A 17,366-nucleotide genomic window follows, 5' to 3' on the forward strand; every position below is an offset into this window, starting at 1 on the left:
TGAGCCTGCAGTTAATGGACACCTTTTATTTGTACATTGTTCTCAGTTTCTAGTTGTGGTAGCTGATGTGTCTTTCAACATTTAAATTTATTTTTTTCCTGTGTATTTTTCTGTCTTGTGTATTTATAGCATCATTCTCATCAAAATGTAACATAGAGGCTGAAGTGTTAAACATGATATAAGTAGATACCTCATAACCTACTACTGCTTTGGTTACAGGATCAGAATATTTTGGGTTAAAAGTAACAGAAATACCCCGGTAAAAGTGGCTTAACAATGACAGACTTGACTAACTCAACACGAACTCTAGAGAAAGGCTGTTCTGCAACTGGAATGACATCAGAGTTCTGTGTTGGCATTTCTGTGATTCTCTTGGCCTTCCCTTCAATATTACAAGATTGCTATAGTGGTTCTAAGTGTCCTATCCTTAAATAATAACCTCAAAGGCAGAGAACAGGGGGGAGAGAAAGTAGGAAAAGGGCCTTCTCCCTAAATCACCCCTGTCAGTTTCACGGAGGAAAACCTTTCCAAGAAATGTCCCAGCAGACCTCATGGTACCTCTCACTGCTCGGAACTGGGCTACCTGGCTGTCCTGGAACCAGCCAATGACAAGGGAGAGGGAGACCGCCAGAATTGGCGGAGCCTAATAATGATGCTTTCCTGGGATGGACACAGCTTGAACACCTTTCCAGAATTGGAATTCTGTCGTCCGGGAAAAGGAAGACTGGCTGTTAGATAGGCAACAGATAGTGTCTGCTACAGTTGTTGAATCTTTTAGTATATGGTCAAATAACCACAGGAACAGATGCAGGATTACAAATCTGATGAGTGCAAAGATGGAACAGCTGGTGCTATATGGGTATAAACTCAAGGGATTTAATGCCGTCTGGCCACGCCTTTTCAAAGCATTGATGATGATGGAGCTAGTATGTGGAGAGAGTTTTAGAAGGTAAGTAGGCAGAGGGGTTAAGGGATACTAGAATGAGGTGCTGGGGAGGAGGCATCCCAAGCAGAGGAAGCTTATTACATTTATGTAGCTGGAGGAAGGGGCACAGATATTCACCGCTATTATTACTAGCCCCTAGTTTGATGAAGGCCTTTAAATTACCTTAAGAGGAAGAAGAAATTCTTCAGCTTATAAGTAGGTTCCTGAAATATTGGGATTTCTGAAAATTTTCTATGCTTTAAGGGGACAACAGAACAGGTTATTTGACCTGGACTATTCTAGAAAATCCTGGGTATTGAGTTGTCATATATCAGTCTGTTACTCCTTCTTCTTCCTCTACTAATTTCTGCAGCTAGCATCTTAGATTGACATCAATTGAAAGCACTAAGAACAGCACTCTCACTTTTCTACATGTTACCTAAAACCTTTTGGCACGCTGTCTCCATCAACTTCCTGTAGCTCAAGTATGAGCTATATAAAAATTTTTTAATTCATTTGAACATTAAGCAAAAAGCAGTTTCTCTGACACTTTATGGGTTCCTCATAAGAGACAATATAATTTTTAAAAGTAATACAATAAATAAAAACTTTTGACTTCAATACACGGAACTTTCCTGGACACTAGGTTATTTCCTTTAAATAGAGAAGAGTGGTTTTATAAATTTGTGCAGGACTATAGAACTCAACCAAAGACTAAAACCACCCTCTTTTGAAGATCTACAGTTCTGTTATTAAAAGAGTGTATTCATTATATATTTTAATTATTGAAAAGAATAGTAATGATACTTAAATTCTCCTAGCAACTACAAATTCATAAAAACTATTCAGGTTGAAAAATTTGGAGTTTTAGTTTAAGCCTTTTTTAGTGTGGTAATATTGTTACAGATGCTCAAAATAATAGTGGCTTAAACATGGTAACAGGGGTGATACGGTGCTACTAGTGTGTGTGCTGTCAGCACAAGGGCTGGTAAAAGGCTGATACTCTGATATCAGCTTCTCTCTCATGATCTAAGAACGGCTGCTTCAGCTCCTGGAATCACATATACATTCCAGTCAGTGTGAAGAAGAGAGGGATGCAGCTCCGTGGAAGGGCATGACTCAGATGCTCTACCCATCACTTCTGCTTGTGTCCTTTTGGCAAGAATTTAGTCACATGGTCATAACCAGCTACAAGAGAGGCAAGAAGTATTGTGGGAACATTGTCTTACTTAGACAGCCCATGTGCCTATTGAAAACTCAGTTTATTTCTAGAATAAAAAAGTAGAGAATGGAAATTGGAAGATGTAGCAGAGTGTGCTGTATTCGCCATCTTTTGGCGATTGCCAAGGGAACTAGTTGAGTAGTTTTAGCTTAGATGTGAGTATGTAATCAAGGGGTTAAAGGGATGTCTGTGCAGACACAATTCTGTTTATGCATCTTATACTCCACATAACCTTACTTCATGCATTTTTATATTCCTATCATCTAGCTTAATATACTACCGAAAATAAGCACATCATACATGGTTTGGAATGTATCTGAATTAACTTATACCACAGGACCAACTCTCCTTAACCCCCAAAGTGATAGTATTAACTCTACTGTTAAGTCTTAATTATTAAGAGTAGTTGTGTGTTTTTTGAAGGTTCAGTACTGTGTCCGAGAAATCTAAAAACATTCTTGTTTTTTAACTGATACCTGACATCATTAATTAGTTTGTGAAGATGCTTTCTCTGCACTTTATGTGTATATTTTATATATTGACCAGCTATCTCTGGAGAAGAGAAGATGGTCTGAGGAATAAGAGTTTTTTGATATGATTTTTCGCATCTCAAAAGAGGCATCTTATTGAGTTTTTGGCCACTGTACCTATTTTTAGCCTTCTGTTAACTTACAGATTCGTGTGTTCGTGTGTTAATTCCTACTACACATTTTAAATAACTCTTAAATGCCACATGCTGTAGTAAGTTCTGGGAATATGAAGATGGACCAGACCCAGCCTACATCTCTCTGAGCTTAGTGTCTCTGACACACAGTGTGGGGGTTTCTGTGCCAGGCCCCACACCGTGCAGTAACTGAGGGGCAAGCAAGGAGCTCTGGGAGGCAAGGGGGCCAGGCAGGGTGCTGCCAGAATTGAGTGAGTCTTCATAGTTGAGTAAGAGCTTGTCAGTCCTGAGCTGGGGGAAGGGCATTGGAGGCTGAGGGCACTGGATGCAGGCTAATAATAGGGCAACAGTTTCATTTGGTGAGAGTGAAGGATATACAGTGTGGGTTAGAGTTGGAGTGGGAGACCTGGGACCAGGGCTCCTGAGACATCATGCACAGGAGTGCGAACTTGATATCCCTCCATCAGTAGCTTTGAAACTTTTTTGTCTGCGACCCGTAGTAAGACATACCTTTTTACATGATGATTTGTCACCAGGCTGGTCCTACCATTTGCACGCCCTGGGCAAGAGGACAAATGGGGATACAAGATAGCTAATTATTTAAGAAGTTATAAATCAAGGCAATAAACTATTACAAAAGGATATACCAACCTACTTTGACAAATGTACCTTATAACAAAAACAGTGAAAATTGTGTGTAAAACCACTGAAACCAAATAAATGAGAATAGCACACATTTAAAGTTAATTTAGACTTCCACCAAAAGACCGTCGTTCACCCCAAGGAAACGCAGGATGATGGCACCTAGGCCAAGCGGAGCGAAGGAGGAGAAGGCTCCCTCAGCCTTCTCTCCCAATGGCTATGGAGTCTGTCAGAGAACACCTCCTTTGTTTTCTTCTTTATGGGGCAGAGGAGCTCTTCTGTCTGTCCTATGGTTGCCCCTTCCCTGTCCCTACCAACCAGGCACCCAGGTTCCAAGGCCATCTAGACCGACCATGCCAGTCTGAGGGGCAGCCTCTGGCTCCTGGTACTCCAGCTTCCCACTCTCACGGAAGGGTCTGAATTGAGAATTCTCTGAGCAGAAATGTGGAAGACTAGGGAAAGCATCTTCCCCTATCTTCTTTGTTTGCCCTTCCTTCTGCCCTCAGGTCCAGTCTCTCTCCTTCCAGCAACAGCTTTTGGCCACCCCTTGGGCTGGAGGCACACACACACTAGTCGCACAACCTGACTTAAAGAAGGGTCCACCCAGGCTGAGGAAGCCCGCTCAAGACCATTTGGGTGGAGAATGCTGGGGACCCTGGTACTTGGAGCTTCGGATAGAAGGGACTCCTTGCCTGGTGGAGAGGAAGACACAGCCAGAGGAAGGCCCGACCAGAGGCTTTTTGCTCACTTGTGAGGGTGGTACTGCCCAGCACACACATGTGCCACCACGCACACACACAGATGCACATCCATGTACCTAAAGGGGGCACAGAAATGCATGTACTCGCAATATGTGAAGTGCATTTGTCTTCTTTTCTATTCTATTTTAGTTCTAAAAAAATGCTAGTTGTAATCCACTAAATGAATTTTATAATCCACTAATGGGTCAATTTGTGACCCAAGTTTGGAAAGCCCTGCTGTAGTGGTGGTAATGTGATCAGATTCGTGTTTTGGAAACTTCTGGCAGCTGATGGGATAATAGATTGGAAGGGAGGGGGGGATACTGGTTATGAGATTCTGAGCCAAAGATAGGCTCAAAGATGGTAAAAGTGAGAACAGAGAGGAGGGGAAGTTAGTAGAATCAACAGGTCTTGGTGACTAATTTGATTTTGGGGGTGCGGAGGAAAACTGGAACAATGTCATGATATCCAATTTCAATTCTGTATTGCAGGGAATTATAATTGAGGGAAAAGAAAGAGAATTCAGCTTAGTACATACACCATTTGAGGTCCCGGGTCAACCTCAGGTAGTATTGCTTGTTAGCTGGAGAGAGGCTTAATAAAGTCGGGACTGTAACAGGGCTTTTGGGTTTAGCCATAGGAAGCCACTGATAAACTTTAGCAAGGACGCATCGTAGTGGCTCAAGGAGTGACTATAGTGGGAGATCAGGACAAGAAGACATATGGTAGAGGATGTGTTCCTCCCTTCCGTATATTAGATTGCAGGCGCAGGAAACCAGGGTACCGACTTGAAGGAGGACATTTATTTTGTCCCCGAGCACTTCTCTGCAGAAGGGCGGAGGGCCCTGCAGAAACCCAGGTACTGAAGGTAACAGCAGAGAGGAGTCACTCCACAGCCTGGTTTCAGGCCGCTGGAGAGAATGCCTTTTATTTATTTATTTATTTATTTATTTATTTATTTATTTATTTATTATTTTTTTATTACATCAAAAACCAAGGATATACTGTATGGTGACTAACATAACATAATAAAAAATTATTATATATAAAAAAGAGAGAATGCCTTTCAGCACAGAAGGGGAGGGAACCGTTGACAGAAGGAAGAACACCTCTTACGCCTGTGAGCAGGCCATGTGGCGGCAGAAGTTCCCCTCGACAGAGCCTTGTTGCGTTGTGCAAGCACCAGCCGCCCTGTACGTGCTGTGGCCCGTGGGGAAGATAGGCAAGGAAACCAGCAGGACGTGGGGCAAGGGTCCCTTAGATGGCGGCGCAGGGGTGCTGGAAACAAAGAAGAGGGCACATGGCAGGGCTTTCCAGAACAGGAGAGAGGACAAAAAGCAAAAATGGTCTGCACCTGAAATGGTAGTCAGGGACAGGTCCGAGAAGGGTTGAGGGGAGGATGGTGGTTAGCCAGAGCTTGGGGGAAATGTGCACCTGACTCGCAGCGCTGGTTATTGATAACCATGGCGGTCGGAATACTTTTTTTTTTTTTTTTACATTTATTGACTTTGTTTAAGTATCAGGTGAAACTTTACTTGAGAATACTTGAGAAAATGGGTTTTTATGACAAAGGAAGCTGCTTCTTGCTTCTCCTTTCCCCCTCTCCCCTTTGATGACTTCTCTCGAAACTAATTTAGGTAAAGAAAGCCACTGCTTCCAAAAGTGCTTTGGTACCCTGGCATAATTTCAAAGAAATCTCCTTTCCCACTTAGTTAACTACATTTCCCCAGGAAAAAAAAAAGTCTTCTCTGTCAATGTAACATCCCTTAACAGGACTCCTGCTGGTGGGTTCTTGTATCTTGCTGTGGCAGCTGTGAACATATATACTATTGATTGTTAATGTGTGATATAAATCCGACTGGAGCATGCCCACTAATTGGTTTGAGAGCTAGATATAGACAATGCTGTCTTATAGTAGCCTGTGTAGATAGGCCTAGTCACAGGGTTAATTCTGCTTGACAGCACACCAGCAGCATCTTGAGAGTAATTACCCAACAGAAGTTTTCCCACAGCCGAGCTGAGAGCTTCAAAGGCTTCTGAATTTACAACCAGTGTTAACCTATATCTGAAACATCATGTTCCCACAAGGGCTCAGATTTTTTTTTCTCCTTCTTATTAAATGTATGGGGTTACTAGGTTCATTTACTCGGTGAACAACTCAGTGAAAAAGTTCTTGGTGTGGAATAATTGAAAATCTTTAATAATAAGGAAAGAGGATAAATTTGAGTTTTTTATTGCTCTACTCTATTACGGAAACAACTTAATCTGCCTTTTTTGGGGGTCCATAATTTATTCTCCTTCCCTCAAAACGAATTAAAATCTGCGCTATCTCTACAGATAATGTGCATGTTTAGGGGGCCTAGGATAATGCATACATCTGAAATAGTTAAAATAGATATGTATTTACATTTTAAAAAGCAATTTTCCTTGTTGACCAATGTACTGAAATCTATGATCATTGCAACCCCTCCCACAAAGTATCAGTTGCTCTTTAATAAACAATTTTTACGTTGTAAAAAATTTCTTTCTCTTTGCAGGTCAGAAAGCAAGTTTGACTCCGGCTCAGGTATGTTTACATTAGTAATGTTATTCTGAGTATATTTTATTTACATTATTCTCTGAGGAGTAACTCATCAGATCAAGAACCTTTTTGATTTTAAACAGACTAGGCAGCCTCTTTTCAAAACATAAACCCCACCTCAAAGCAGGGCTATTGGCTGCTTGGAATCATAACTTGAGATGTTCACTCTGGGATGCTTGATAGTTCTGGAATAGACATTGAATGCCCTATATCTGCAGAGTTTCATTTTAAAAGCAGAAGTAAGAGTTGTACATACTTATTGCTCAAAACAGAATATTATTCTCTAAGTAGATAAAGTATCCTGAATAATTTGAAGATTACGTGCAAGTAACTTTTCACCAAATGTGGGTAATAAATACATTTAATACAGCAAACTATAGTTTATGTGCTGCTGAAGCAAGCACTAATCCAGAAAACTCTAAAGAGTTTTAGCCAATAGAAATAGAAATTGGTCTATGATTTGTTAGTTTTTAAAAAATTTGTTTTGTTGGGGGGGTAATGGAAAACTAAGGTCACCTTAAGCCATTATTTTGTATCTATCAAGACAAAATTTACATTTTCAGAAACAGTGGCATATCAACCTCATTAGATGTCTTCTTTTCATTAAGCAAGAATGTAGCCATATAATCCTTAGGTTAGACTGTGTCTCTATGTCATTTGCTAACATTTACGTGCTCCACAGTGACTAATGGTGTTTATAATTAAAGCACAAAAATTGTCTCATATTCATACAAAGGAATTATGACCTTTAGTGAACCGTTAATAGATAAACATTGATTTTCAATTCCAGGAGAAAATTATTTGCAAGGAAACATATAATTTATTGAATTTAAAAGTAGCATTCTTTGAGTTCCATTATGTTTTAATTTAAAAAAAAAGTTTTGTTTATTATGCTTGCAAAGGAACTAAGGACTATATATATTCTTTTTGGTTGTGACGTTAGGGAGCTAACGTGCTTTTCGTCTTTAAAAGCCTCATCTTTCTTTTATTGCATACTTTTATGAATGTCTCCAACTTGATGAGACTCTTTAAATATGAAGTCTGTACATTTGAGTTAACAATTTCACCTAATTTGAGAACCATGATTCCAGAAGTCTGTCCGTTCTCTGTGTTCTTGGGCTTCTGAATCCCATCTGACAGTAAGAGCATAAGATAAACATTTCTGGTTTACAATATTGACTAAATGGAGCCTAAAGGCATGGTGGCATTATATCAATGATTTGACTTTTTATTGACTCGTAGGAGGTGACTCAAAATAAGGTGAAAAGTCTTTGTCATTTTTTAAAATATTAAAATCTTTAAGTATAATAAATAAATGGAGAAAATTGATGGAATATGAATTTTTACGTCAAAGTGTTAGGTGTCTTTTTCTATCATTGCCAGTAAGTCACCAAATATTTATTAAGAGCCTACTTTGTTATGATCTGATTTAATTCCCTAAACATCAGGTCAGAAACTGGTTTTAGGAAAAAGGATCTGGAACATAGCTCTTAAAAATGAAAAAGTCCACCAGCTTCCTTTTGAAGGGAAAACCTGGAAATCGTGTACAAAATTGAAATATTAGGCAGCTCTTGTCAAAGTCAGAAAATTTATGTCAAATTTTCAAATCCAAATTAAAGTGTGCTGCTAAATTCCTGTAGTGATAGTTTTAACATCTGTCCAGGCACACATCTTTCACTCTTGTGACCAAAGATTTGTTCATGATCCTTATTTTTTCCAAGTCCTAATTTTTAAAAAAATGTTTATGATGGACAACATCTGCATGTCTTTGAAAACTACAAAGTTCTGTACTCTGAAAAATCTTACGGGAAATACTGATTAAAAGTTTATTTATTCTTTTAATTTTGAATTTAAATATGTTGTGGAAAGAATTCAGATGGTTTCAAATTAAGAAACAGGTAATTATGTTTTCTTATAAGCTCTTTTAGCTTAGTATCGGATGAGGGAATCATGACAAAGGAAGCTAGAACTGTGTTCTTTGGCATGCTATATCATGCAAATTTGGTTAGAAATAAGATGGCATATTGGAACAATTAAACGTATGACTTTAATAGGTTCAGATTTTCTATTGTTCATCAAATACAGAAAGTAAACTAGCTCTGCTTAATGTTGTATACAGCTGTAACAGTGTTCCTGACAAAGTAAGATTTTTAAATGTAGGAAGATGCCAATCTTACTAAGAAAAAAAAACACTTAAAAAATAAATAGTATAGTTAATGACTAGCCATAAAGGAAAGGATTTCAAAGTAAACTTTTGCACATATATATGCATGTATATATATATCTCCTCTCCCAAGGAAGGAACCCAGCTTATGCAGGGCTGACTGCACATTTGCAATTTGTGTAAATGAGTTTCTGACTGTGGAGTGAGATTCACGAGGAAGGAAGGAAAGTTTTCATTGTCGGCACATGTGAAAAATGTCAGTTGTTGAACACATACCCAAACGATCAACCTAGAGAACGGTTTAATTTTTTTTCTTAATCAAAATTGTATCAACTTTTTTTTCTACGAAAGCAAATCCACGAACAGCTTGTGTGTGTGTGTTTTTTTTGTTTAAAAAATTTATAATGAAATATTTCAACTATATATAAAAATAGAGTGTGGAATAATGACCAGCCGCATAGCCATCATCTGGATTTTACAATTGTTAATAATTTGCCGTATACATTTCGCTTTTCTTTTTCTTTGCTTCAACTATTTTAAAGTAAAATACATTTCATGTCATTTTTAAAGCCTGAAGATTGTAGATTGCCTTGACTTAGTGAAAGAGATAACTATTTTTCTGAGGTTTTCGTTTGTCTCAGATCGTGGCATTACCATGTCCACATTTAGTTAAAAGAGACATCGAAAGTTCTATTTGTGGTGAAGGTTAAGAAAGCCTTCAACCAGAAGGTAGGGGCACTGAATTAATTCTGATCCAAGAACCCCAGGAATGTTCTGTCCTCAAGATTACTCTGATTAACTCTTTGACTGCCATCTAGCTGTGTCCTCTGTGTCCTGAGGTACATACTGATTAAACTCTGGTTCTGTTGATTTGTAACTCAATCGCTGCAAGTTTTTGGCTTTGCTGATTGAGAGCAATCAACCTACCTTCTTTCTAAAGGAGTTTTAAGGTTTCCATTTTAAGACTGTTTCCTAGTTGACGTACTAATGTTACTTGCCTGCAATCGTGTGTAGTTGGTGATTTTACTAATAGAGCAAAACAGACGTCCTTTTATGTTCAGAAGTAGCAAGAAGCTACACTCTTCTCCCCACCTCCCAAGAAGGGAAGTGAGTTGATGCTGGGGGAAGCAGAGCATTGAGTTTAAGGTAGTGATTAAACATGAAAGCTATATATCAAATCTCAGGAGAAACATGCTTTTGAAAGAGGCAGGGAACTGTGGAGCATATTGCATGATAGGCTATGTAAACAGAGCCCTGGAGGTCAATGTGTGGATGCAAACCAATTAAATAAAGAAATTACTGGCTTTGCTTTCTATCATCTGGATGGGGAGGATCACAAGTCAACATGCACAGGGTTGAAGTGTAAACTTTGCTTGAATAACTTTTAGGCACCTCTGGAAGCATCATTAACTCTTTCAATTCACTACCAAGATTTGGTTTGGTTTTGCTTTGTTTTTAAATTTAATCAAAAGAAGTTAAAATCAACAACAAAATATATGCTCTCTTGGCCCTTCTGTACGTGTCCATTAGCAAAGGTGCTAGTGATGAGCAGAATGGAAGAGAAAGCTGAGGATGAACTGCTGAGAAGAGCGGAGTCGACTGTGCAGTCAGATTCCAAGAACGCACACATGTCTTTTAAAAACAACCCATTTGGAAAAGCAGAGCTCTTGCAGAATAACTGAAAAAAGATGTTTTCCTCTTCTCCCGAATACTGGGTATAAGGCAAAGCCGTAGTTGGAATTTATCAGTCACTACATAACATCAGGATAGTGTTATTTCTGTCCTATTAACGTAGAATAGTTTTCTGACCAAGAAGAATCTGAAGCCTGTAAGTTCATAACGATATGTTAGGGACTGCCTGGAGTCTAATTCTGTGGTCTTAACCCTCTCAGGCAATGTTTGGATGAAAAAATGAAATATCAAGTTAAAATGGTATAGTTTCATGGTCCATAAACATTCAAAAACAAAGATTTTTTTTTTCTTTCTTCTGTAGAGTCATGTTGGCTGAGAAAGTGAATAAGCTCATGTTTAGTGCTTGTTGATTCTGGGCTGCTTGGAATAGCTATCCTAAGGAAATGGGCTCATAGAACACAGCAACCCAAAGGTATAAGATTTCATGAAAGCAAATTATGGAGGATTAAGAAACCTAATGAGCATGGTTTAGTGTGGAGAGTAGAGGAGGGAGCTCACTATTAAATAGAGCCCAAGAGTGTACAAGGTTAGGAGATCCTAAAAGACACGGTAATAAAAGGCACAACAGAATATAATTATCCTGAAGAAAAAAAAAAAACAACAAAAAACCCGAGGAACAAAAAGCAGCTAGTGTCGCTTTTAAGATCTGTGTAAAAAGGACTCTACACCAGGGTAAGGAAATCAAAGAATGTAATCAGTTAAAGCTTGAGGCAAAAACATAAGGGCAGTGAAAAATACAGTGGACTATTAATGGTGGTCACTAAGTTGAAGGGAAATGAGGAATTTGAATATAGTACAACTAGAGTTCTGAAAGCTTGTGAGCAAATGAGACAGTCTGCCTAACATAGTAAGGCTTTCTCAAGAAATTAATAAAGGAAACATTTTCAGGTCTTACCAATGTGGATTTTATGTTGACAATACTTTTCAGCTGCTTCAAATCGATTTTGTCACCTTTAGTGTCTTATTTTTGAAGGGCTCGTAACAACAAAGAGCAAGGAAATACAACATAAATCTCTAGACAAGTATTGAAATCTGTCTCTGGGCATCATTCATTAGTAGAAATAAGAAAAATGTTGTCTATTCATCTGTTCATTCATTCACCCTATGTTTATCAGGCATACTGTAAGCCATTCCTAGACGCTGAGCTTATAGCCATGAGCAGGGTGGATATAATTCATTCTCTCCTAGAATCTTACAGCTAGTTGGGCCATTATACAAATTCACATGGATTTCTTTGCCTGTTTCTTTGAGAAGAGCTAATAAGGGTAAATTTAGATCCAGATGGTGAATCGAAGAACTCACAATGTTTAAACATAAGCTAATGTATTTTAGGTTGTGACAAATTTACCTTTCTTTACTTTATTTGAACCATATCACTTTGGTTTCCACTTTGACTTTTAAGAGACCGGCCTAATAATGCTACTGGTTAATGTGTAGTTTTTCTCTAGCTTTTAATAAGGAGTGACATTTCACATTTGATTATCATTAAAAGAGATTAACTTACAAGAGAACAATGACAAATGTTGGCGAATATTGTTCTCCTCTTCACTTCCATTTAATTTTTTATTTACTCTTTTACTGGATCCTAGTCAGGGTTGGCCTGAAAAATCGGGCAGCCTTCTTTATAACAATCTTACTGAATCACGTAGAAGCAAGTAGAGGGGACAGAGCCTTTCATGTCCTTTTGTAAAGTAAACACCAGGAAGCAGCAAGGCATGGCAGCTAAGTGCAGAGGTTTGGGATCGGATAGATCTGAATGAAAACTCTCCTTATTTCTAATAATTTTCAGTTGGTTTTCTTGGATTTCACATATACCATTATGTTACATATTTAAATTATGTTTTTCTTTCCTTCTTATTTAGAATTGGAGCATTTAAAGCTACAAATTTCCTTCAAAAAGCTTTAGCTTTTTTTTTTTATATTGTATTTAAAATAGTTGCAGTTTTGGCTTTCTTTTGGACACAATGATTACTTGGGGAAGTGTTTTACATTTCCATATGTTCTACTTTCCACTTTTGTTTGTAATTTTCAGTTTCATTGCTTGGTGGTCAAAGAATGTAGCCGTACTATTTTTTAGTAAGTCTATTATTCAGTACTTATTAAAGTTGTATTTTTTGGCCTAAGATATGCTTAATTTTTGTAACTCTTCTTTGGGTCATTCAAAACTATATTCTCTGAAATATAAAGGGTTTGGTACATAGTTATTATATCAGTGAGTCATGATTTATATCATTATTTATTTAGTTTCTATTTTATCTGACAAGGACTTTGAGAGGAGAAATACTCTGTCATTTGCTTTCTTTCTTTTTTTTTTTTTTTTTAAATCTGAATTCTGTGTTGTCAGCTTCCGGTCCTCTCCGTTTTCCGGCACCAACCATCTTGCTTGGGCCATGCATTGCACTTGTCCTCCCGTAGAGGACATTATGCCAAAGCAGTGCCCAAGGAAACGAAGGCTCCTCTCAATAGAAAACTTAATATTATCCCAAATTTGTACGTGAAGCAAGACGCTGTTTTACCACCTGTAAACACTGGTGCTTTCCCCTTCCTTTTTGTCCTCAACACCATCCCATAGCTTTGTTAGGAAAGAGGCTCTGAGACATTATCTTTTAAGGTTCAGCTCCGGCATTGCCCCCTCAATTAAATCTAGCCATCCTTAACACCTCCGCCGCAGTTAATCATTCCTTCCTCTGTGCAAACACTGGATCTTTAAATGGATTTATTATAGCATTTATGATCTTCTATAATTATTGTGTGAATCTTTTCTTTCTCTCCAAGTCTGTGAGTTTTTTGAAGGCAGGAACCATGTCTTACTCCTCTTTATAAACTTGGTATCTGGTATGAAATAGTCGATAAACAAAAATTCCATGAGGCCGGGAATCTTTGTCTGTTCTGTTCTTCCAGTTACGACAGAAACACTTAACCAACTACCGAAGATTTACTCTCCCCTTCCACAGTGTAGAGTTGTTGCTGGGAGGTGGCTACAATCAGAGATGACAATTTCCCACCTCTCTCCATGCATGTGGGGACATATGACCAATTCTCTCAATGGAGTATGTGTCATTTCTGGGTTAAGGGGATTAAGTATCCCGTATATTCCACCTCTCTCTTCCAAAATATGTCAGAGGTACACGTTGAACATGATGGCATCACAGTACGGAAGGAGTCTGGATCCCTGAGTCATACTTGGAAGAGATCCGATACTCAGGGGAGCCCTTCAGTCTGGAGCATCTTCACTGGCCTTTATGTAGAGGGAAATAAACTTTTATTGTAATAAGCCACTGAGATTTTGCCATTGTTTATTATGGCAGCTAGAGTCACATATCCAGATTAGCCTGAATACTTCCTGCAAATTGTTGGTACTTAATGATTATTGTTGGATAAATGATACAAATTCATTTAGGGATTATAATATCTAACCCAAAGTTGATCCTTTAAATGAAGGATCATAGAAATATAATATACTGCGTTCTGTATAATCACCAGTTATCAATTGGCACAATAATACCTTGAAACAGGATACCTTAAAAAGCAGTGACTTAAAACAACAATAATGTATTCGCGCTCACGTGTCTGCAGATTGGTTGGGACTTGGCTGACATAGGTTGGTCACAGGTTCAGTCCAAGTCTGCTCCACAGGTTTTGCCACTGATGATAACAGAGAAGACGGCAAACCTCACTATGCAAGCACATTCCAAGCCTATGTTTGCATCAGGTCGGGTAGCATCTCATTGGCCAAGCAAGTCACATGACCAAGCTGAAAGCTAAGGAAGGGGAAAGAACTGTGTCCTTCTACTCACTGACTATGCAAGTGTAAGTATTTTCTCTTCCCTCTAGTGGGAAGAACTGCTGAGTCACATGGTAAAGGGTGTAGAGTTAGGAAGGGGAGAAGAATAGAGCCAAAAATGAAATCTACCACATTAGAACATCATGTACTTAGATCAGTTATTTGGTAAAAGTTATTTATAGAGTTAGATATATTATATTTCTAAAGTGGATCCAATTCCTTGTTTATGATCACATTATTTAGTAACCTAACTTCAGATTAAGATTAACGGATATATTAAGATGGAAATATTTGTATAATGCTTCACCACTTAAATAGTACTTTAATAAATCTTACCAAGTTTGAGAATCACAAATCTCAGGAAGATACTCAGGAATATGTTTTACCAGGGAAGGAGTTGAGATAGAGAAAGGTGAAGTGACTTATTTAAGGCCACGTAACCAGTGAATGGCCAATTTGGGATTGGACTTCAGATCTTCAACTTGCAAGGATTATTCCCCTTTTATTAGATCATGAGATAGTTCTTTTAGTGAGTGACTTTTGTTTTAATTTTTCTATTATTAGCTTTTAATTTTTCTATAATTCCTATATATAGCAACTATTTTACACTATAAATTATAAAATTTATTTTTTCTCAAATCAAAAATAATATGATTAAAAACATGTCTTGAAAATATAAAGTGTAGTACAGATTTATATATGACTTTAATGTGGCTTTTGTAGGCCATTGAAATGTTGCTGGTAGTTTCCCAAAAGGCCTCAAAAGATAGCATTGATTGCCTCAGTGAATTTTCTGTGTTCTAGTATCTGATCTTAAACTTCCAGCCTCAGGAACTTTGATGTTCTAGTATCTTTCAGGGATGGACTCACATTGGTAAACTCACAAGACTAATGGATTAAGCTAGAATGCCAATGTATATGTTTTTGATAAGAAATATAATTTTTGCATGGCTCTGAATGCACTTAAAATCTGTGTGATCAGTGTCTTCTTTCTCTTGAATAGTCAAGCTGTGTGACAAAATCACAGTAAGAACTCCCTTTATCGATTAGCCAAAATAAATCATTCGTATTGGGGCTGAAATTTCCTTACCATAGCATATTAGCGCTCTAAAGGCAGACTTACATGGTGAGTAGATCATAACCAGAAAGTTGCTCTGTTAAGCACAAAATAAGAAAAAAGGGAAACAGACAAATTGAATATTTAGCTCTATGAGTTTAAGTTAACATGAATTATCTATCTCAAAATAGGGACGGTCCTGGCCGGTAAGACTTTATCTAACTTAACGTCCATTGGCTTTACCTTCATCCATCCATCCACCCAACCATCCTTACGAAAGACAGCTTTGCCATTGGGCTTGGAAAACATCCTACAAGTCCATTACCTAAGACTCTGTTTCCAAGTTCTTGGAGCAGGAGACCATGTGTGGAAACTTGAGAACTTAAAACTTACAGTTTAATTATTTCCTAGCTATTATTTCTCAGCACATATTAAAATTTTAATGGATTAACATACCACTTCAGCATACTAAAAATAAGATTTGAAGGTCAATATATAGATTTGGATATCGAACTTTTCCATTACTTAGAATGTTCCCTCTTATTTTCCTTCAGTAAATCCCTCCTTTTCAGAGGCAACCGTTATTCCGACTTCAATCACCATTGATTAGATTAGTCTGTTCTTTGAACTTCGTAGAAAATAAAATCATACAGTATGTATTCTCTTGTATGTGGTATCTTTTGCTCTATATAATGTTTTTGAGATTTAATCATGTTATTTGTAAGTACCAGGGGTTTTTGCTGAGTAGTATTAAGTTGGGATGCATATTTTGGTCAAAATGAGGCTACCATTCATGCAGTTGGCCTTACTGAACTGTGTCTGTTTTCTCAGGCCCAGAATACTGTAGTTAATGCACTGAGCCAGTATGTAGACATTTTTACTTTGACTCCACATGATCAGTCAGTGAAATTTTACGTACATGTAGAACACTTACTCTATTTAAGACATGGTGGAGGATATATGAGTATGACACAGTTCCTCCCTCATAGGTCTTGTAAGGTAATTGTAGAGATGAGATATACACACACACATACACCCAAAGATATCTGTGTGTGCAGTTTCTGGTGATGGAGTCCTAGTGGGATTTAGAAGGGGAATTACTTTAGGCTACAGTGATTGATTAGGGAGGTTCCTTATTGGAGGTAGAGCTTAGATCATCAAAGGTTGAATTTGGATAGATTTAAGAAAGAGATCGTTTAAAATAAAGAGCCAGTTAAAGTCAGGCACAGAAGCAAAGGTGCAAGAAGTATTTGAGGAACAGTAAGTAAACCAAGTTGCTAGAGGGCTTTTGTTGGGAAGTAATGGTGTAGTTGGGAGTTTATTAGAGAGCACAGGTTAAAGAATTTGGACCTAACTGTAGACAATAGTATTAGTAATACTTGCTAACATTGATTTTATGCCTACTGTGTGACAGGCACTGTACCAAGTGCTTTATATTTACTAACTCATATAATTTGTACGAATCATACATTATTATTCCCGTTTTATGAATGAGTAGACGAAGGCACAGAGAGGTTGACTATTTTGCCCAAAGTTACATAGACAGTAAGTGACAGAACTGGGATTTGAAGTAACCTAATTCCAGAGCCCATAGTCTTAACCATGCGATAAAACCCCTAGAATATGAGTTTATAGGATCAAAAAGTATTTATGAATTTTTAGTGATACACCTTTTTACTCATACACATGACAATTTTTATTCGTATACATGACATACTTGTCCAGACAGTCACGCATGGTTGCAGAAATTTTCTCCCCCCTACAGTAGATTCAGTAGCCTGTTGAGAAATGGGTTTTGGAGGTGATGTAGAGTTTTGCTTTCTAAATGCAGATTATCCCCACAGCGTTAAATCACCTGCTGGAAAAGATATTCATGTGGGATTTGTTGTAAAGAA

The 17,366-nt window shown here is 37.9% G+C and overlaps 1 protein-coding gene across 3 annotated transcripts in view; it reads left to right on the top strand.

The window, feature by feature from the left end:
• Positions 1-17,366, top strand: part of MSRB3 (methionine sulfoxide reductase B3) — a 176,128-nt gene that overhangs the window by 85,410 nt on the left and 73,352 nt on the right. For all 3 annotated transcript variants that reach the window (XM_019800509.2, XM_011225976.3, XM_011225977.3), the window contains one exon: positions 6,731-6,759. In XM_019800509.2, the coding sequence (XP_019656068.2) occupies positions 6,731-6,759 (29 nt within the window). The remainder of the gene's footprint in view (positions 1-6,730; positions 6,760-17,366) is intronic.

This window comes from Ailuropoda melanoleuca, chromosome 15 (assembly GCF_002007445.2).
Source record: "Ailuropoda melanoleuca isolate Jingjing chromosome 15, ASM200744v2, whole genome shotgun sequence".
NCBI classification, from domain to species: domain Eukaryota; kingdom Metazoa; phylum Chordata; class Mammalia; order Carnivora; family Ursidae; genus Ailuropoda; species Ailuropoda melanoleuca.